General features: G+C 47.0%; 1 protein-coding gene across 8 annotated transcripts in view; it reads left to right on the forward strand.

Moving 5' to 3' along the window:
• The window catches only part of IGSF5 (immunoglobulin superfamily member 5), a 94,435-nt gene that overhangs the window by 41,681 nt on the left and 32,699 nt on the right, over window positions 1-20,055 (forward strand). For 4 of the 8 annotated variants that reach the window (XM_086676004.1, XM_086676002.1, XM_086676003.1 and 1 more), the window contains 2 exons: window positions 1,275-1,348; window positions 8,733-9,535. In XM_086676004.1, the coding sequence (XP_086532130.1) occupies window positions 1,275-1,348; window positions 8,733-8,828 (170 nt within the window). In that variant the 3' untranslated portion in view covers window positions 8,829-9,535. Of the gene's footprint in view, window positions 1-1,274; window positions 1,349-8,732; window positions 9,536-10,848; window positions 10,940-15,808; window positions 15,936-16,325; window positions 16,518-20,055 lie in introns of those variants that run through there. The other 4 variants (XR_015240461.1, XR_015240460.1, XR_015240462.1 and 1 more) reach the window with 2 other exon arrangements.

The raw sequence follows: 20,055 nt of genomic DNA on the forward strand, positions 1-20,055 counted from the left end.
GTAATATTCTAGTAGGCAAACAGTCTACCTATTTGTCCAAAGTTTAAAGCAAAGTGGGATGACAGTTTAAGGACTTTAAAATAAACTTTCTGTTTTCATGTTCTCTTTGGATATAACCTTCTACCTTTAGTAAAGTATGTGAGGAGGCATTTTAAGACATTGAGGGTCACTTCCCCAAAACTTCAAATAAAGGTGAGACTCCGCAAGAAATCCATTCCTATTGAGCTTTAGAGGGAGTGGGAGAATGTTGAGAACAAAACCTAACTTTGAAAAGTCTTTGTGGCACCTGAATTCTTACCTTTACAGGACACAGTCCTAGTGAGGGCATCTTGGAAGGCTCGGGCACTGGTTAGTGGCAGGGATCTTCCAGAAGGCAGATGAGAGGGGAAGGGAGTACAAATGGGTTGGAGGGGGAGACCTGGCCCTTCTAAGTTGCCTAGAAAATCAAATTCCATGGAAAGATGTTTCATTAATCAGTTCTTACTGACAGGATCCCCCCAAAATTGTTTTCACTAAGATTGGGGCTGTGCTCATGTCCCATCTCTCCCACTTTGCCATGGCCGCCTCCCATATCTATTCAAAATGGCTCACTTAAGATTTTTAAAAATTCCATGAAGCGCGACTGGTTCCTTTTTTTTTTTTTAAAGTTTATTTATTTATTTTGAGACAGAGTGCGCACGAGGTGCAGACAGAGAGACAGGGAGAGAGAGAGTCCCACACTGTCAGCACGGAGCCTGACTTGGGGCTCAATCTCACGAACCGTGAGATCATGACCTGAGCTGAAATCAAGAGTTGGTCACTTAACCGACTGAGCCTCCCGTGCACCCCTTGACTGTTTCCTTTCATAATCGGGTCACAGCTTAACATTTCCTGTAGGAGAATATTTATTTCTTAGTGTTTTGAGCAATTAATCGTGTAGCTTGACCAAAATCATAGCCCAAACCAAACCTATCTTTTTTTCCCCTCTTTTGCCCTGTGTTTATTTACCTTGGTCAGCATTACAGCTATGGATTCACCTTGTCTCTGGATGAGACTAATGAGTCAAGGAAGAGCTTGATTGTGAGTTTGCCATATTTTTATTTCATTAGAAAGGTAGGAGTTGCAAAGTATGTAACCTCAGGGTTAACTCTAAAAACAATCTGTTTATGGTTAAAGATTACTTTATGCCAGGGTTACTATATAAAAACAAATGCGTTTCCTTCTAAATCAAAATTGTGAGAACGTGTTATTTGGGTTTTGTCATTTATCACTCTAAAATCCTTCTTCTGTTTCAGAACTTGCTTCTTTTGCTCCAGTGTCCTCTGAATCCAGTGTTCAGGAACAACACAGCAGTAGGCAACCTTATCAGGTGATTCAGACCATTTTACCCATTTTGAGACTCTTTTTTTTTTTTCCCCCCGTTAACAACCCTTGCCTGGTGGTAGGTGATTATAAAATCATGCCTGTTTTATGCTCATGATGGAAGAACATGGCCTTTGCTCACTGGTCAACCTGTCAACACGGAGGGAATGGGCCAGGACATGTAGTATCTCTTGGCCTTCGTAGTGGGTTTGGGGGGAAGATCAGAAGTGTAGGTGGGGGCTTATAGATCTTGGGGTATCTCTTACATGAGGGTGCAGGTGTATGTACAGGTCTGGAGCTCCAGTGGGGGAGCAGAGGTGGTAGGTATTGTTGGTTGTTAGGCAAACTCTGATGGTCTCCATCCTTCCAAAGCGCACATAAAGAACATAGTCACCCAGGAACCGTGACGACACAGTATGTTACTTTTCTGACACAGAGTCGGTGGTGGTTGTCACAGATGAGTTAGAGTGCCTGCACAGAAAATACAATTCTTTGCATAGGCATAGTCATATTAGGCAAAATATGTATTTTCTGACCATTTATTGACCTGCACAAAGGCACCTTGAAATGAGAAACACTTCGATGTGACTCTGCAGTGGTGTCCCCGATATGGATGAATGTTCTCCCCTTTGGCTTTTGGAAAAGGCCCACTGGCAGATTGGGATCCCGAAAGCACTCAGGGTCCCAAAGCACTCAGGGTCCGAGGTCTTGGCCGCATTCTGACCGGGAGTCTCTATCAGCCTGAGGTGCTGCTGCTGGGAGTGCCTTCCTAGACCCATTGTTCTTTGTATGCGTAGATATTGACTTGGGCTTCCGGGCAGCTCCAGGCCATGATATTCCTCTCAGCAGCTGGGATTCAGCTCAGTCCATACATCTTGTCAGTGATGTGTGCCTCCTGGGCCTTTGGGGGTGGGTGGGGGGAGGTGAGGTTTGATTGATGCTCATGCATGTATTAAGAGACCTAAATGGTCTCAAAAGAGTGGTAGCCAGGTGGGAAGACATATGGGGGGGGGGTGTGTCTGTGGCACGAAAGAACATGGGCCTACGTGATAAATAGTTGAGTTCCTGGTACAAGTTCAGGCTATTTCCCTAGGGTGAGTGTCGGGAAAATGGAGAGGTAAATTTCTTCCCATCTAATCTGCTCTCTTTGGCACATAGATCTTCTGATGCATTTAATCTGGCCCTGGGTGAGGTGGCTTGTGGAGACACAACAGATTCCCTTTCCAGGGGCCATCTCTTGACTAAGGGGGGGGGCTGACCCAAGAGAGTAATCACCAGGCTGTGAAGGAGCCTATCAACCCTCTAAGACTGGACCTGAGTGGGGGCCATGGGCTGATGGAGGGGTTCTCTTTGCTCAGAACCAAGCACGGTCGTCCAAGAACACGTTTACTCCAGCCCTTATTTCTGTGGTTACCTTTTACTGTCAGGTGTCTTTCCACTGGACAAGCCAAAGTGCTTACGTCTGGCGTTGGGTGGGGGGCATTGGGATAAGTGGGGAGGGGAGTCAGAAGAAGTCACGTAGATGATCCCCCCCTGAAGTAGAAATGAGGACATGGGAGAACTCTAGATGCATTTGGATACAGGAATGGAGAATGACGTTTCAGAGCTTAGAGTGGATCCTTCTTGAGTTTGAAGTGTTTTGAAAATACGCGGGGAGAGAAACTTGAGAAGTTTCTGCTACTTAAACGTGTTATCAGCTAAATAATCTATTGGTGGAAAAAGAACAGTGGCCTTGAGGTGCTGGGCCCTGGGGGACTGTCACACACACCTGTGTTTCTTGAAGTGTCTGTCAGTTTTCTAGGGGAAGGCTCATCTCGGCCCAGAGCATCAGGGTCCTTAAGAAACCAACAGAACACAAGGAAGATGAGCTGTTCTTGCCTGGATTAGAAGCTGGCGAGAGGCTATTTAAATAGCTGGATTCTTCTGTTTAGAGTTGGGGAACTTCAAGGCAAACCCTGTTTTGAAGAGTCCACCTTTGATCAGTAACCAGAGGGTGCCTCTGCAGGTGCGGGCCCAGGCACTGTCTGCAGGTTGTCCATTTGGAGAACCCGGACGCAAGATGTACCGTGGGGTATACTTTCCATGAGCACTTTGGGAAGGGAGGGAAGAAGGCAGATGGTAGAGCAAGTGGCCGAGCCTAGGGGCCCTCGGCCCAAAGAGGACATATTCTGCACGTGGTCAACTGGCCACTCGAGAGCTGCCAAGAGGCCACGCCGCTGCTTTCTAGAAACAGGTCAAGGTGACTTGCAGCACAGAGGTTCCTTTTAGAACTTCCCCAGGCCAGGCCTGTAGCCCTGCCAGGTCCGTGCATCCGTGTTCATGCTGTGCAGCCCGAGGAAGACCTTCGTCAGAGCTCATTAGGCCTCACTGAAAGATGACAGTGCAATCTGCACTTTCTTTTCTCATAGGCTCTCTCCGTTCTGTAGTGACCCCTAAAGGCCCAGGAGAGGCTTCTGAGAGCTACTCAGAGCTCTTTCATTTGTCTTTCATCCCGGCCTCTTCTCCAGAGACCTCAGTGTGACTCCAGCCTGTGACAGAGCCACCTGCGCCACTGTTGGGTGTTTCCATGCTCATGGGCCCCGGTGGGACTCCTGCCCGTAAAGCTGGCTTGTTGGAGTTTAGGATTGTGGGCTACAGACTACGTGATTGTGCAGAAAATCTGCACCAGCCTCGGCTCCTCAAAAGCCCGTAGCTTCAGCTGAGACATGTCCAGCTGGGAGTCAGCCTGCCCAAAATCTCTTCCCGGTGTTCTCTGCATGGAGCTCGTTGGGGCAGATGCATATCCTATCCATGGAGGCATGGTGTGCACAACACCAGCCGAGGCTCCTGTTTTGTATTAATAGGTCTCACAGTGGGGTGATCTTGGTTTTGCCAGCAGCTCAGCAACCGTTGAGTACGTGCCCTCGTTCTCTTTTCGTGCTGGCTCTCTCGTCTGCTCAACCTGCTGGTGTTATGTTAACTCAGCATTTTCAGATCTTAACTGGTGGCCCAGGCCTACGCACAGTCTAGCACAGCGTTACTGGGTGCTCATTAAAAGCTATGCACTGATGTGGAGAATGTCTTCAGTGCTTAGCCGTATGCTGTCACGAGCAAGGTGATACAAGGAGTGTGTGTGCGTGTAGATGCGCTCCCTTTGCAGATAATCACAACCTGATCACCCCAAGACATTTGTTAGACAGGTATAAAGGAGGACGCACCATAAAAATACTGTGTTTGGGGTTCATTGAAGAAAAGTAAATAAGTCCATGTCAGATTGCCACTTTGCTCTTGGGCACTTTGGTTTCCTTCAAGATTATCCTGTTCAAACACAATCTGAGGAGGAGGGAGCCTGAAGGGCCAGGGGCTGCACTCAGGAATCATTGATGTGGCCTTTGGGATGCCCAGACTCTTCGTCTTACCTGTGGACCTCCTGGCTCAGTGGACTTGGGATGCAGCCTCAGAGCGTCTGAGTTTTGGACAAGACAGGGCGGTTGTCTAGGTGGTGAAGTCTAAAGGCAATTGGCTACCTTATAACGAGCTGGAAATGAGGGGCTGCTGGGAGAGACAGTGGAATATTTCCAGTGACCAACTTGCCTACTTTGTGATGATTATTTGCTAGCGTCCCAGGGCATTCACGACACCCAGGTTACGTACACCGGGTAGCAGTTACACCGGACCTTTCCCGAGGGTGGAGAGCACCTGTGCTCTTATTGGAGTCATGTGGATCTTCTATAAGTAGAGGAGGGTCCAGCCCCCGAGCCCTGCGTGTGCCCACACTGGCTCAGGGACCAGAGAAGTGTCCCAAGGAGCAGGCAGCGTCTTTGGGCCACTCTTCTCCTCGCCTTCAAGACTGCAACTTCTGGCTCCACCCAGAGTCCACGTCTGTGTCTGATCTCCAGGTTGTGGTGAACCTCCACGTGCCACGTCTTTGTTGTGCAGCACAGGCATGATTTTAATTACATTCTATGCCCAACAGTTACTAGAGCAGGAAATTGGAATTTTAATACTTACGAGGGGCATTTGTGGCTGCACCAGCCCCCATAACTCTTGCCCCATCGATACCTTCTGATTGAGGTCCAAAACACAGGAGGCCCACACTGCCTTGGGGAAGATCAACCTGAGACGTCATGGGGAACCTCTTTTTTAGGATCTCTCATCGTGTCCAGATGCTTTCGGTGCTGACAGCCCCGAGAAAGCTTCGGAGGGGTGGGGGCTCTGCTCAGGGACAGGCTGGCATGAGTCAGGTCCATTGGTGACCCTGGGGTGTAATCACAGGAAAAGGTACCTGCTGGCTCTTCTGGGTCTCCCTCTCTGGCTCATCCCCACCTGTCAGCCCACTGCCCTGCTAAGGTCTGCCCTGAACACAGGACTCTTCACCAGAGGCTGAGAGATGGGGGCAGTACTTGTTCCTACCAGCAACTGGCAGAAAGGGAGGATGTGTTTCCAGGATCCAGGATCCCAAGGAATGCTTGCTGAGCCTGGAGGCACAGCCAGCACCTGTAAGTTCCTGTGTCTTGGTACCTTGCTGGCTCAGCAGTGGCTCTCAGTGGAGTGGTATACCGGAAGCTCTTCGGGTATTTGTTAAAATGCAAAGTCCTGAGCTTCTTCCAGCCTTTCTGGATCAGAACCTCTGGGAGATGGGGCCAAAGAATGGGTGTTTTTACCATGTTCTCCAGGCGATCTGCTTTGACGACAGTATTTTAGTGGCCCCACATGAAAACGGAAGACATGTACAGCCTGTTTCTTTTTTTTTTTTTTTTTTTTTTTTTTTTAATTTTTTTTTTTTTTCAACATTTATTTATTTTTGGACAGAGAGAGACAGAGCATGAACGGGGGAGGGGCAGAGAGAGAGGGAGACACAGAATCGGAAACAGGCTCCAGGCTCCGAGCCATCAGCCCAGAGCCTGACGCGGGGCTCGAACTCCCGGACCGCGAGATCGTGACCTGGCTGAAGTCGGACGCTTAACCGACTGCGCCACCCAGGCGCCCCTGTACAGCCTGTTTCTAAGGGCAAGTCACTGCTGAGTGCTGGGGTTTTTCTTACACCTGTGCACTGGGAATGACTTCTACTCCACGAGTGTGCCACCAAGTAGGTGGCTAGGCAGTGCTGCGAGGAGCGTTAGATGGAAGGGTCTGGATACCGAGACACTTTGCAGTCTAGGCTGCACTGTAGTTGGGGTAAACTTATTTCTTAATGTTTATTCATTTTGAGAGAGAGAACATGAGCAAGTGAGCATGTGAGCAGGGGAGGGGCAGAGAGAGATGGAGAGAAAGAATCCCAGGCAGGCTGCTTGCTGTCGGCACAGACCCCGATGTGGGGCTTGATCTCACAAACCATGAGATCATGACCTGAGTGGGACGCTTAACCGACTGAGCCACCCAGGCACCCCAGGGGAAAGCTTTTTTAAACCTCTTATGTTTTAAGTGGGTCCAAAGGCATACTGCATTCACTCTGGATGAAAGAAAAAACAGGATTTTAGGCTGCAGAGACCCCAAGAGCATGTATTAAATTGTAGGAAAGGTCAGAAAGGAAAACAAGAGAGTGATTTTCAGAAGTTACAGACACCAAAATGTGACACTTCTTTCCCCTGATGATTCCTATCCAGGCTGGATTTACGGTTAGGATACATAATACTGACTTTATATTCTAGAAAGGAGTTGACGTTGGTGAAGTACAATAAACTTAGGTATAACTGCCCGTGAAACACGTTAGGACAAAACTAATAAATAAAACTAGAGGGGCGGCTGGGTGGCTCAGTCCATTGGGCCTCCAACATCGGCTCATGTCATGATCTCGCAGCTTGTGGGTTCGAACCGCATGTCGGGCTCTGTGCTGACAGCTTGGAGCCCAGAGCCTGCTTTGTTGGGATTCTGTGTCTCCTTCTCTCTCTCTGCCCCTCCCCGGCTCATGATGTGTCTCTCTCTCACAGAAAAATAAATAAATATTTAAAAAATTAAAAATAAATAAAAATAAAATGAGAAATTCTTACTGACAATTATAGCCAGTGGGAAGGGCAAACACCATTTTTTTTTAATATGATGTCATGGGGTTTGCAAATATTTTGCATCTTGATCAATAGTTAAAACCAAGAAGCCTCCTTTTCCTCTCCTCTTTCCGGGCCTCAACTCACTGTCAGTCAATTTTTCTGTTTATTTTGGGCAACTCTGTCCCTTTCTCTCCGGAGTATGTCAGTTTTGAAGGGTGAACGCTTGAACAACTTGAAATGTGGATCGACTCTTCCCCGCGAATCACCACCCTCCTGAGATCAACAGAAACAAACTCTTGATAAATTTAGAAAACAGCCAGGCGTTAGTGCAGCCCAGTCGTGAAAACAAAAGGCAAATAACAACTGCAAAAATGTCGGGCATATTTACTGCAGAAACCCACTTCCTAGAGCACGTTGCTGAGGTGGCTCCGTCAGCCTCCTGTTTTCCCTGCCTGACCAGGAGTCACCAAGTTCAGACCACGAGCCTGAGTGATTCTATCCTGCAGACTTACTGACATTCCATTGCAATGTCAATAATGCATGGTGCCCGGTTGCATTATTTAGGATGTGCAGTGCGGCTGCGGTACCCTGGAACCTGAGATGGCACTCTCAGGACTGGCAGGAAAACATATTGTGTGTTTTTTAGTAGGGCAGTATAGTCAGGCAGGCACTGGTCCCTCTGGAAGAGTGTGTGGTTTGCCGGGGATCACACTTCCGAATGAGAACAGAACAGCAAAGATGGCATTTCTGGCAGGAGGCAGCAGCCTGGCTGCCCGAGGAGACAGATGAATGATCTGTGCCCCTGTCCTGTAGAAGGAATGTGTGTTATTAAAGAAGGTTAGAAATCTATCTATCTATCATCTATCTATCTATCTATCTATCTATCTATCTATCTATCTAAATGTCTTTATTTTGAGAGAGAGCATGAAAGGAGGAGGGGCAGAGAGAGAGAATCCCAAGCAGGCTCCACGCTCTGTGTGGAGCCTGATGTGGGGCTCGATCCTGCAACCCTGGGATCATGACCTGAGCTGAAATCAAGAGTTGGATGCTCAACAGACTGAGCCACCTGGGTACCCCCCCGAAGGTTAGCAATATTTTATATTTTCATATGGAAGTTAGAATTTCTATAGGAAGATTGAAAAAAAAGAAAGAAAAGAAAACAAACCAGAACAGCACATCTTTGTGGTACTTTGCCTCTATACAAACGAATATCAGATTCTTTGACCTGCGTTGCTCATGTGGCCCTGAGCTCGGAAACTTCGGGCGTGCGTGGAAATACTGACATAAAGGAAGGATGTGCGTTAACATTTTTGCTTCCTCTCTGGGTCCTCGTTTCTTCTTATCTGATGAGTGGAGGTTTCTTCTCAAGTGTGCCTTTTCCGTCCATCTCCACTGATTAAATCCACCCTCTTCTCTTGTCACCAGGGACCTGACCGCCGGTGGCGGGGTCCAGCAGGTCGCCCGCAGGTTTCCTTTCCCGTGGCCAGTCCTAGGACCGTGAGGAATGTAACTTTGGTCTAGCGAAGACGTCCCTCGGGTTCCATTCTGCACATGGCTGATAACATGCATCACGCCCGCGTTGTCCTTCCTCTCTGTCCCAAGGCTGGGCTCCCGCTTCGCCAGTGTTACCGGGAAGCAGTGATGCTGGAGTAATCGGAATGGACACTTTATCGTGAAAGAAGGGGTCCGTTTCCCCACCTTTCAGCATAGAATTTGGTTTTCAAAACATTTCACGATTTTAGTGAATTCCACCAAGTTGCTGAGTAAAAGCTACGAGTCCATCGTGGTGATTTACTCGTCACTGGACACTCCTTCTTGCTCTCTAATAAATGGCAGATAAGCCTATATCATACCATGACTTTTAAAATATTTTTGTTATTGTAATCATATGAATACAATATTTATGTATGTTTAATATGTGGGACATTATTGTATATTGTTTGTGAAAAAAAGAGCATACATATTAGGATCAATCAGAAATCTAAGATTGCCTGGGAAATCAGAACTCATAGGTTAAGAAAAGATTAAGTTCAAAGCCGACGTACACATTGTGGATATTTCCATGAAGACATTCACTTTTGTCTGCTCCTTATCAGGCTCCCTCTCCAATGAGTTAGATGTGGATTTTGCTTTGTGGGGGATGTAACTTATATACCACAAATGCCATGAAAACACTGGAAATGGGTAACGTGTTCTTTAATAAATAAAAGAGAAAACACCAAAAAATATGTATTGCCTCTCTTAATTTCTTACTATTCAGGTGGTAGTTTAAGGAATCATGATGTTTAGGAATCAAACATTTCTAAAAAGCAACATGAGATGTCTGAAAAAAAAAAAAAAATCAAAGGGCGCCTGGGTGGCTCAGTCGGTTGAGCATTCGACTTCGGCTCAGGTCATGATCTCACAGTCCGTGAATTCGAGCCCCACGTTGGGCTCTGTGCTGACAGCTCAGAGCCTGGAGCCTGCTTTGGATTCTGTGTCTCCCTCTCTCTCTCTGCCCCTAACCCACTCGCATTGTCTCCGTCTCTCTCAAAAATAAATAAACATTAAAAAATTTAAAAAATCACATTTTCATGTTAGTCTTTGACTACTGTACATTTGCCCCATAAAAGTTAATACGAGGGGCTCCCAGGTGGCTCAGTCGGTTAAGTGTCCGACTCTTGATCTCAACTCAGGTCTGGATCTCAGGGTCGTGAGTTCAAGCCCCATGTTGGGCTCTGCACTGGGCATGAAGCCTACTTGAAAAAAAGCAGTTAATATGAATGTTGTTATTAAGAAAAAAATTTGTCTTTTCCAAATATTGCTTTTTCGTGTAGATATTGTCAGTACATTTCACTGCCTACCCATCTCTTCATATTTACCCCGGAGACAGGACAGGTGGCTGAGTCCTGCACCAGTTGGTACAAATTTCTGTGATGGTTAGTAATTAGCAACTGCTCAGTAATTAACGACATGCCCAACCATGGACTTGCTAAAGTGGAATTTGACTTTTAAAATGGGTTAAGATTTTAGTGATTCCTTGGAGTTACTAAGTAAACAATGTACATTTATCGTGATGACGTTTATCACTTAACACTGCTGCCTGCTAATCCAATCAATGGTGGACAAACCTATATACCACCATGACTTATAAAATATTTTTGTATCTGAAATCACACTCAGCCTCTACCCTGAAGGCTTTCATGTGAATCAACAACTAATTCCAGAGCTATCTGCTGGTGCAGATGTCTAATTCACTGGCACTCATACAGTATCTGCTCTGATTGGCTGGTGTTCATGCCTTACTGGTTGTCCAATATTTTGAGTATCACCACTGCCTAGAGGATCCTGAAGAAAATGCCATCTCTTCTAGCACTGTGTCCCTAAAGTGAGGGAATTGGCCACCTCTTTCTCTTCGAAGTAGAGCTAAAATGCAAAATTTCAAAAACCCATGACGATCACTAGATCACTTTCCTAAGATAACTTTTTATGAAAAAAGTTGCTAATTCACCTGCTTCAAAATGAGACTCTTATTCATTATAACTTCTTAACTCTCTGCCAGTGTGTTTCTGTCGTCCATCATCATCCTTGAGTGGGTACAAGTCAAGGGGAAAGACAAGAGTTTCAGAAGACCTTTTGGACAGAGCTGTTCAGTGAGTGAACTCTGTATTCTTTACTTCATGGTTTGCTCTCCCGAAACCTTCACAGAACCCAGATCCTGAGACAAGGCAAATGTCATGTCATTTATGCCTTTTGTAACCTTTACAGGCGCTAGCGTTCTTGTAGGCATTGAGTAAATATTGAGATCAAACAGGGCAATATTGAGAAAGACAATATATTGAAGTGTAATGAATATTTGCCATCTGCCTGCTATAAGAATTCCATTTTGGTGGTTGTTTTAGGAATCAGTGGGAGTTGCATGGGAAATATAATTGAACTTTAAGTTCTGAACTCTGGAGAGCAATGCCAAGTGATTTTCATGGAAACTGCTTCAACTTCGTTGGTGCCTGTTGCCTCAAAATATTTATCAGTCCCTCGGGAAGTTTCTGTGTCACTAATGAGCTATTTCCTTACTGTAGCTTATTCCAGAAGTAAGTTTCCTCAAAGGGACCCCCAGCCAGTTTTTATTGCACAGGAGGTGAATAAGTTATTTGAACAGAACTGTCTATAGCTGTCCTGCCCAATACCATAGCACAAGTGGCTATGCACATTTAGGTTATTTGGAATTAAATAAAATAGAAGATCCATTCTCTAAGTCCCACCAGCCACATGTCAAGTGTTCAATAGCCACACGTGGCTAGTGGCTACTGTATGGGACAGTGCAGGTGGAAGTTTTTCACTGCTGCAGAAAATTCTATAGGATAGTCCTGACCTAGAGCTAGCTATTTGGAAATGACCTTGATTTGTCCAGGATGGGCTCTTTTACACAAACACTCAATTGGTGTTTTCTGTCAGTGTTATGTCTGTGTGCTTGCTAGTTTCTATTTAGGAACCTGTAAACCCCAAGGCGGCTCTCAACTGAAAATGGTATTTTGCTGATGTGGTAAATTCATCTCTTACTTCTGCAACGCAGAGAGCTGAAGCATGCCCAGGGGGATGCGGTGAGAGGGGTCAATCATGGCTAAATGTCACGGCCAAGGGTGTTCTTCAGAAAGACAGACATGGCTACTGCTAATGAATGGCCATGAGGCTGCAGGTTTACTTAAACAAATACCTCTCAAAGGCGTGTGCCATAAAATCCTGGCTGGGGAAACCACACCTGTCCATCCTTCCAGGGGTCTTTGACCATGGTTCCTCTGTCAGATTCCAAGCCAGCCCCCTGAACTCGAGGACCTTACACAGTTTACTTAAGAGTAGGGTATAAGTGGTAATGTCAACACATCAAAGGTAATTAGAGACTTGAATAGAAGCACTTCCTTTGCTCTGTGTGACCCTGACCTTGGAAACTGTGAGAGATGTTCAAGTTGCCTTGCCAGATCCTGGGAGTTTGATCACCAAAAGGGTGGTTGGATGCTGCCAATCATATAGGAGATTCTGTGTCAACAACCTATCCCTGCCACGTCAGTGCTTATGATACTGTTGGGGAAGAGTACTCCATCCTGCGTAAAGAGGGTGCATAGTCCTCCCTGGGGAGCACCTGGGAACTCGGAGCAGAGATGAGGGAGGTAGACGAGAGGCGAGACAGTAAGGAAGGGCAGGGGGAGCGGGGGAGAATGGGACGGACAGGGGGTCTAGCAGGCCTGGGCCAGGACCCAAGGGCCCGAGCACCTGTTATCGTCCAAAGGGTTAGACTTGAATGGAGAGAGCGCCCAACAGTCGCTGCCAAGCCCTGGAAGCCTGGAAGTGGGGAGTGAGGTGACAAGACTCCCTCACTCTCTTGCTCATGCCTCCCCTTGACCAAGCCCGACCAGAGCCAGGGGTCCGTGGGGCCCACCCATGTCATCCGTCCAGGATGCAGAAAGGCAGAAAATGGATATGGAGGGCAGGCAGGCAGAAGATACCCGGCCAGGAGGATCTGGCAACATTTAGGAAACAGAAATCAAGGAATGGAGAATGTTTGCAAAGTCACAGGGAAAGACGTTTGGCCTTGTAGCATTCCACTTTTTCCATTCTTAAGGATGCATCCCTTTATACCGAAAGAGGACACCATTTGGGGAAAAGCAATTTTGCTGCACTGAACTTGAGTAGGTCACGGCTTCGGTGACACCTCAGCAGAACAAAGAGATGGGATGGTGGTCCCTGAAGTCCCTTGTGGCACTTATCTCTGTAGAGATGCGCACTCTCTCTCTCTCTCTCTCTCTCTCTCACACACACACACACACACACACACACACACACACAGACACAGACACACACACACACACACACACACACACACACACGCCCCATCCTCACCTGACACGGCCCAGCTGTCGGACCGAAGCTGTTCCCATCTGAGTGCGTGCAGGCAGCCCTGTCCCCGCTGCACCGGGGGAGATGGTAAATATTTAATTCTTACCTAGTTCAGCCTGTAAATCACGCCTCGGGCTGTGGCTTCGGGTGAGTCTCACTTTCCAACATTTCCCAAGCAGGCCTTCCTCCTCTCCCTGGACCTGGATGAAATGCAGTCTTGGAGGCAGTGGGCGGGGTCCTGAACAGAAAGCAACCCCACATTTGTCTCCCCTCCTTTGTTGCATGAGACGTGTTCTTCCTAAGCATACAGTGGGATTTGGAGCGCGCACACTCCCACAGGAAGGTTCGTGAGGATTACCACTCAGCCTAGTGGCTTCAGACAGAGAGGTTCATGACCAGCATGTAATCACAGTGGGTTGACAAAGCAGAAAATGAATGATCCCAGTAAAGTATGGGGGAAACACAGTGCACAATGTATTGATATATTTCTGCTCAGAAACCTTAAGAATGCATGATATTTTATAGGGCAACTGAATTTGAGAACAGTTGCTAATCTCGTGCTTCAATTTCATGGCTAATAACCTCTGAGGTAGTTCAAATAATAGCAAATTACTGTCTAAATCAGAAACTAATTTTAAACATTATAGTCGATCTAGATTTTTTCCTTAGAAAGTGCAAATGGGATGAGATCAAGTGAAATGTAGTTAGCCAGAAGGCTTGGACCTTGGCAGTAGGAGGTGACACAAGAATGTGCCCGTACCTTCTGCCTCTTCCCAGTTGTGTGGTGTGCATGTGTGTGTGTGTGTGTGTGTGTGTGCGTGTGCATGTGTGTGCATGTGTATGTGCTGTGTTTGTACGTGTGTGCTTGTCTGTGCATGTGTGTGTGCTGTATTTGTGTGTGGCATGTGTGTGTGTGTGTGTGTGTGTGTAAGGAGCAAGGAAGGGGGAGAAACATTTGTTTTGTGCCAGCCACAGGAGTCAGCAGACTGTAGCCCATGAGTCAAGTTCAGTCTGCTGCTTTTATTTATGTGGCCCACAAACTAAGAATGGTTTTTCCATTTTTAAGTGGTTGAAAAAAATCAAAAGAAGAATATTTCACTGAATGTGCAAATTATAGGGAATATAAATTTCAGTGTCTACAAGGACAGTTTTATTGGAATGCAGCCAAAGTTTACGTATGGTCTATGGCTACTTGTAGGCAACAGAAGCAGAGTTGAGGGGGATGGAGCCATGTGGCCCGTGTAGCCTGAAGTAACTATAATGTCGCCCTTTGCAGAAAGCGTGGTCTCGCGCACACAGGCACTTTCATGGGTTGGTTCGCTCAACCCTTACTTAATCCGGCCATGTTCTTTTGTCTCCATTGTACCGACAAGCAAAGTGAGGTCACATAACATGGTTCACAGCGACAGGCCTGTGTTCTGACCCTAGGTCTTTCTGATTCCCAAGCTGGTTCTCTGTCTACTCTCTGTTCTGGGTCACAACTTCTCCTGGATCTCCACCACTCCTGGGATAAAATCTAAAACCCCACCATGGCCTATGAGGCCTGACTGGCTCTACCCCCAGCTCTCCCTGGCCATGCACCACTCTCTCCAAATCATGCCTGAGTGCAGGAAATTCCACAGGGGTCTGTGGTGCTGCCCACACCAGGGCCTTTGCACGTGCTTGGAACATTCACTTCCTCCCTCTTCACTTTGTCCAACTGTAGTTGATCCTTTGGATTTTCCTTGGTGGAGCCACTGTGTCAACTAGCTACTCTTCCCACTATGGTTCTGGGTGAGGTCTGGCCACAGAGAAATGTGCCCAACATCTGGGAGGTGGGTGTGAAGGCCCAGTGGCCACACATTCAGAAGGATGATGCCCCAGATGCCCTTGAAGCTCACACGTGCTGAGGCTGCTTTGCTGACTCTCTGGAACTGCAGCCCCTCGGGCACCCCCATCCCCATGACCTCCTTCTGCCCCTCTGGGTCCTGAGCATGGGGCGTGTGCAGTCTGAGGGGTAGGGAGCTGGTTTCCCCACGGCTCCTGTGTCATGGGGGTTAGGAGAGCTGGGAGAAAGACAGGGTCCTAGTTTTTCTTCCCAGGTCCAAGTTTGTGTCTCTGCTGTCCCAACTCTTCTTGCTGATGGTGATGACTACAGGCCTATCCTGGACGCAGAGGCAGGAGTTGGCTATGGACTTCTCGTTGGCTTCTCTTCACAGTCCCTGCCTGGTGGCTCTCATGATCCTCACCTTCCCCTCTGGGCATTTACTTCCCCAGCATCTCTTATGCTTGTGTGAAGTCAAGTCCCTATAATGAATCCTTTACTCTATGTCACGTGGGGCATTTTGCTTTCTGACAAACCTACCGCCTATTGGGTTCATGCCTCGACTATGTTTGCACATCACTTTAGACTTTGTTGTGCTACCTAATGACGTAATTGTTTGTATGATTAACGAGTTACCGAACGCCTACTTTCCCATTAAATTCTGCAGAGGTGGGCAGCTCCGTGTCTGCCCTGTTCCCCTCGTGGCCTGGGCACCACTTCCGTCAACCAGCACATTCCATGTGGTCAATAAATACTTGCGAATGAATGATGTATTCCAAAAGCAGAGAGGGGACATGAAAATTGACTTTGTTTACATTGCTTTCAGAATCTCTAGGCTGTCAAGGTCCGTGGACTCATGCACCTTAGTGGCCAATTTCCACTCATTGGCTCACCTGGTGTCACAAATCAAGGGGGCATGGCACCCACCTGCTGCAGAAAGACCTACCAGTAAGGTAATCGCCATGATTTTTTTTTTTTTTTTTTTTTTTGGCCAGGGAATCATTTAGAGTTGGATTTGCCTTTTTGGAGGTCTGGAGGCCCCCAGAAACATGATACAGGGGAAAGAGCTGGAAAGAGGCAACAGAGCTTGCTGCCTGTGTGACCTTGGGCATGTCACTTGACTCACGTGAGCCTCATCCCATTGGTGAAGGTGGGAGTGTGGGTGGGTGCTTGAAATTCTTGATGATTGACAGGTGGCAGGCAGCTGAGGGCGGGTTTCCTTGGGAGAAGCCTGCAAAACCTTTCAAATGCTAGATGGTGATAGATCTGTGTATATGAGCTTACTTTCCACTAAATATCCCACAATAAATGAAAACATAAAATATGTTTGTCGTGCATCTAAGGTACCGGGTTTTCCATGAACGCAATTGCCATGGAAATTGAGGGCAGATGGCAGTGGATTCTATGGGAAGCTTCACGGAGGATGATTTGCCATTTTGGAAAATGGCGTCGGCAACAGCACCACCGTTTGGAGTATCTGAGTTGCTGTCATGAGACACATGAGTCGCTGGAGAGTTACAGCTGCTGCATTCCTGGTAATTCTTTAAAAAAAAAATTTTTTTTAACGTTTATTTATTACTGAGAGACAGAGCATGAGCAGGGGAGGGGCAGAGAGAGGAGGAGACACAGAATCTGAAGCGGGCTCCAGGCTCCGAGCTGTCAGCACAGAGCCCGACGTGGGGCTCGAACTCATAGGCTGTGAGATCATGACCTGAGTCAAAGTCAGACGCCCAACTGACTGAGCCACCCAGGTGCCCTTGCATTCCTGGTAATTCTAAGCGTGGAGGCAGGGATGTGACTGTCTCACGTGTCCTCCTATGGAGTTCCATTGACCACTGCATTTGCTGTCTTATCAACAGCTTCCCGGAAAAATAAATCACCAAAATCCATTTTATTTCTTTTTGAGAGAGAGACAGAATGTGAGCAGGGGAGGGGCAGAGAGAGGGGAAGACACAGAATCCGAAGCAGATATTCAAAGATATTAAGATATTCAAATGCACTCTCTCGTGTAAATAATTTATGCAAATATAGGCAGATTCCAGCACTGATATCCCATAATTAAAAATCTTGAATTTTGTATCTCTAAGCTTATCAATAACAAAGCAGTCCTCTAATTCCAAAATTTCTTTCTCTTTTTTAGATCAACCTTTTCATATACCAGGAAACCATACATATGACCAAATGACCAAAACAAAAACAAAACCCAGTAAAGCCCCAAATTCCCCAAACCAAAAGACCCCTGGAGTTATAGAAATTCATCCCTAAGCCCTATGAATATTTTAATATAGACATTTTCCCAAAGTATATTTTTGTGTATTGTAATACACAAGGAGTGTTGTTTGTTTCTTTTTCTTTTTTTTTAATGTTTATCTTTGAGAGAGAGACAGAGAGAGCGTGGGCAGGGGAGGGGCAGAGAGAGAGGGAGACACAGAATCTGAAGCAGGTTCCAGGCTCTGAGCTATCAGCACAGAGCCCGAGGTGGGTCTCAAACTCCAAACCATGAGATCATGACCTGAGCTGAAGCCGAGTGCTTAACTGACTGAACCGCCCGGGAGCCTCAAGGAATGTTATTTGAATACTTGTTGCTTTAACATGATTTGTGTTAGTTTAGAAAACAGAGAGGAAAACTTCAATGAAATACTTTTCTGTCATGTGAGTCGGCAAATACTGTGAGTGGGAGTTATGTAAAAATTAAAAACGAATAGCCACAGAGAGCTTGACCATCGTTGGATGATCTGACTTCGAAGGCAAACCCTTGGTTCCCCCTGGGGTATAGCTTCTCTAGGACCATGGGAGTAGCATGTGGATGGAGGGCCAAATTTGCTTCAGAACCTTTATTTTGCTGTCTTCAATGGAAGCTAAAGAGTCAGCCAATCAACGTTTATTGATTTTCCAAGGTTCCTTAGGATGCAAAGAATGATATTGCCGCCCACACAGAATTTTCGAGTCATTGGCTTCATCAAAGTGCTGTTCTAAGGCTGACTATGCTCACGATGGTACCCTGGGGACCTGCCGTGGGTTCTCACATGAGCTATATCATCTGAAAGAGAGATACAGCTTCTCTGCTTCTCCGGTCTGTGTACTTTACATTTCTTCAAAGATTGGCTATACTGCAGCCAACGTACAGGTCAGGACTTTTGGAGGGAGTAGGGACATTTTCAGAGGGTCCCAAATTGTCACTTAATGTTAAAATTGGCTCATATCCAGTTACCTCCTTGCCCAATATCCTGACTGCAGGCACAGAATTCTAGTTCAACTCTGAAGAAGGTGATTCCAGGAAGCAGGAGTTAGGGAGTAGGGAGATTGAGGCTGGGAAGGAGGAAGACAGCGGGTATGGATGTTATCCCCAATGTGCACAAAGCCAGTAAAGTTGGCGACTGTGACACTGAGGGCTCAGGGGATGGGGGGGGGGTCCTCCTGCAAGGACAGCAGGCTTATTCCTGCTCCATTCTCACTGAGTGGGGACATTAACACCCCCCTCCCTCCCTTCCAACTACCAGAGAAGGTGCTGGAGTGCAAACAGGGGAGGGTTAGGGGGCTGCCTGAGATGGGGTCCTGCAAAGCGTGGGGTGAATCTGAGTGCACAGGGCACTCTTTACCACACCCGTGACAGTGTGTCTGAGGGACGGGACTCCGGTCCCCGGCAGCATTGGCCTCAGCAGCTTCCTCTCCCCTTTCCTTTTCCTGTCTGACTCCATAATCAAACAAGTGAAGCTCAGGAAAGAGTAGAGGGGGGGGACTCAAGCTCCTGGCACCAAGACTTGAATAATTTAAGTCCTGCTTTCTTGGCAAATTGCTGAGTGAGTTGCAGCTGTGCTTAGATCATGAGGATTATAAGGAAACAAATTAAGGAAGAAGCCTGGGGGTATTGACGAGACCTTTCTTCCATTGTAATCGAGATGAAGTAGTTCTCCTGAAGACCCATAGGGCTAAACACATTCAAAAATTTACCAGGGTGATGTGCTTTAGACTCAGGTGTCTTTTCAGGGCAAACAAAGGCAGGTGTGATTTCAACCTGCAAAATGCAAATTTTAGGTCTGTTTTCTGGAAAACGCACAACTCTACCCTTCAAAGACCAACGGCCAGCAGGGGTGGAGGGCACTGGCTACAGCTGGCCATGTTTTAGGACAGGACCAACATACCCTTGACTTTCTATTTCATCATCAAGATAAAAATGCTAACATCTATCCGCCTATGACACTGTGTGATATAAAGCTGTGATGTGTGCCTTCTTAAAGGCTTAAAATATAGAAGACATCACTGAGGGGAGAGACTAAATAATGTCAGGTCAACTGTGAACTGTTAAATGAACGTTTAAGAAAGCAAGTGATTAGCCTGATTACCAAGTGGCAAGGTCGTGAGTGTGACTATTAGTGCTCATGTGTAGGGAAGGGTGGCTGCGAGATTTTGCTGCTGTTTTCCTGCAGTAATGAGTTCTTTTGGAGAAATGGAGTTCAAGGATGCTTACGTTTAGGAAGAGATAGTGATAAGAGAGCATCCATGGCTAGCCTGGGGCCCCAGAGACGACTCAGAGATGGAGCTATGGCCAATGGTACACCGAGCCCGTTTTCTGGAGAAGAGCACACATTTTGGGCAACGTGAAAGAGTTGTTGTTGGAAGGCAGGCTCTTAGTAATGTTGGAGGAATGAATAAAGACGTGGTGTGTGACGTGCGTAAGTCCAGGGAAGGGGGGGAAGGCAACAGTGAGGTGGTGGATTTACTGTGCGAGGGAGGAAGGGGGCCAAGGATAGAGAAATCACCAAAAGAGGAAGAAACACTACCAGGGGTCAGAGGATAGCCCAAGAGAAGCTGAAGCAGCAGACAGTGGTCCCGTGAGGAACAGGTGTCCGTGAGAAGCAGGGTAGAACCCAGAGTGGGGAAGGAAACACTAGGAAGGACGTATTCTTGGCTGGGTCTTCCGTATTCCATGCGTGATGGGTTACTGAGGACATTCCGAGGGAGATTTCTTTCTAATGTTTATTTATTTTTGAGAGAGAGAGCCAGAGCGTGAGCAGGGGAGGGGCAGAGAGAGAGGGAGACACAGAATCTGAAGCAGCTCCAGGCTCTGAGCCA

The sequence above is a fragment of the Puma concolor genome, chromosome C2 (genome assembly GCF_028749965.1).
Source record: "Puma concolor isolate L17-30 chromosome C2, mPumCon1.1.hap2, whole genome shotgun sequence".
In the NCBI taxonomy this organism is placed as follows: domain Eukaryota; kingdom Metazoa; phylum Chordata; class Mammalia; order Carnivora; family Felidae; genus Puma; species Puma concolor.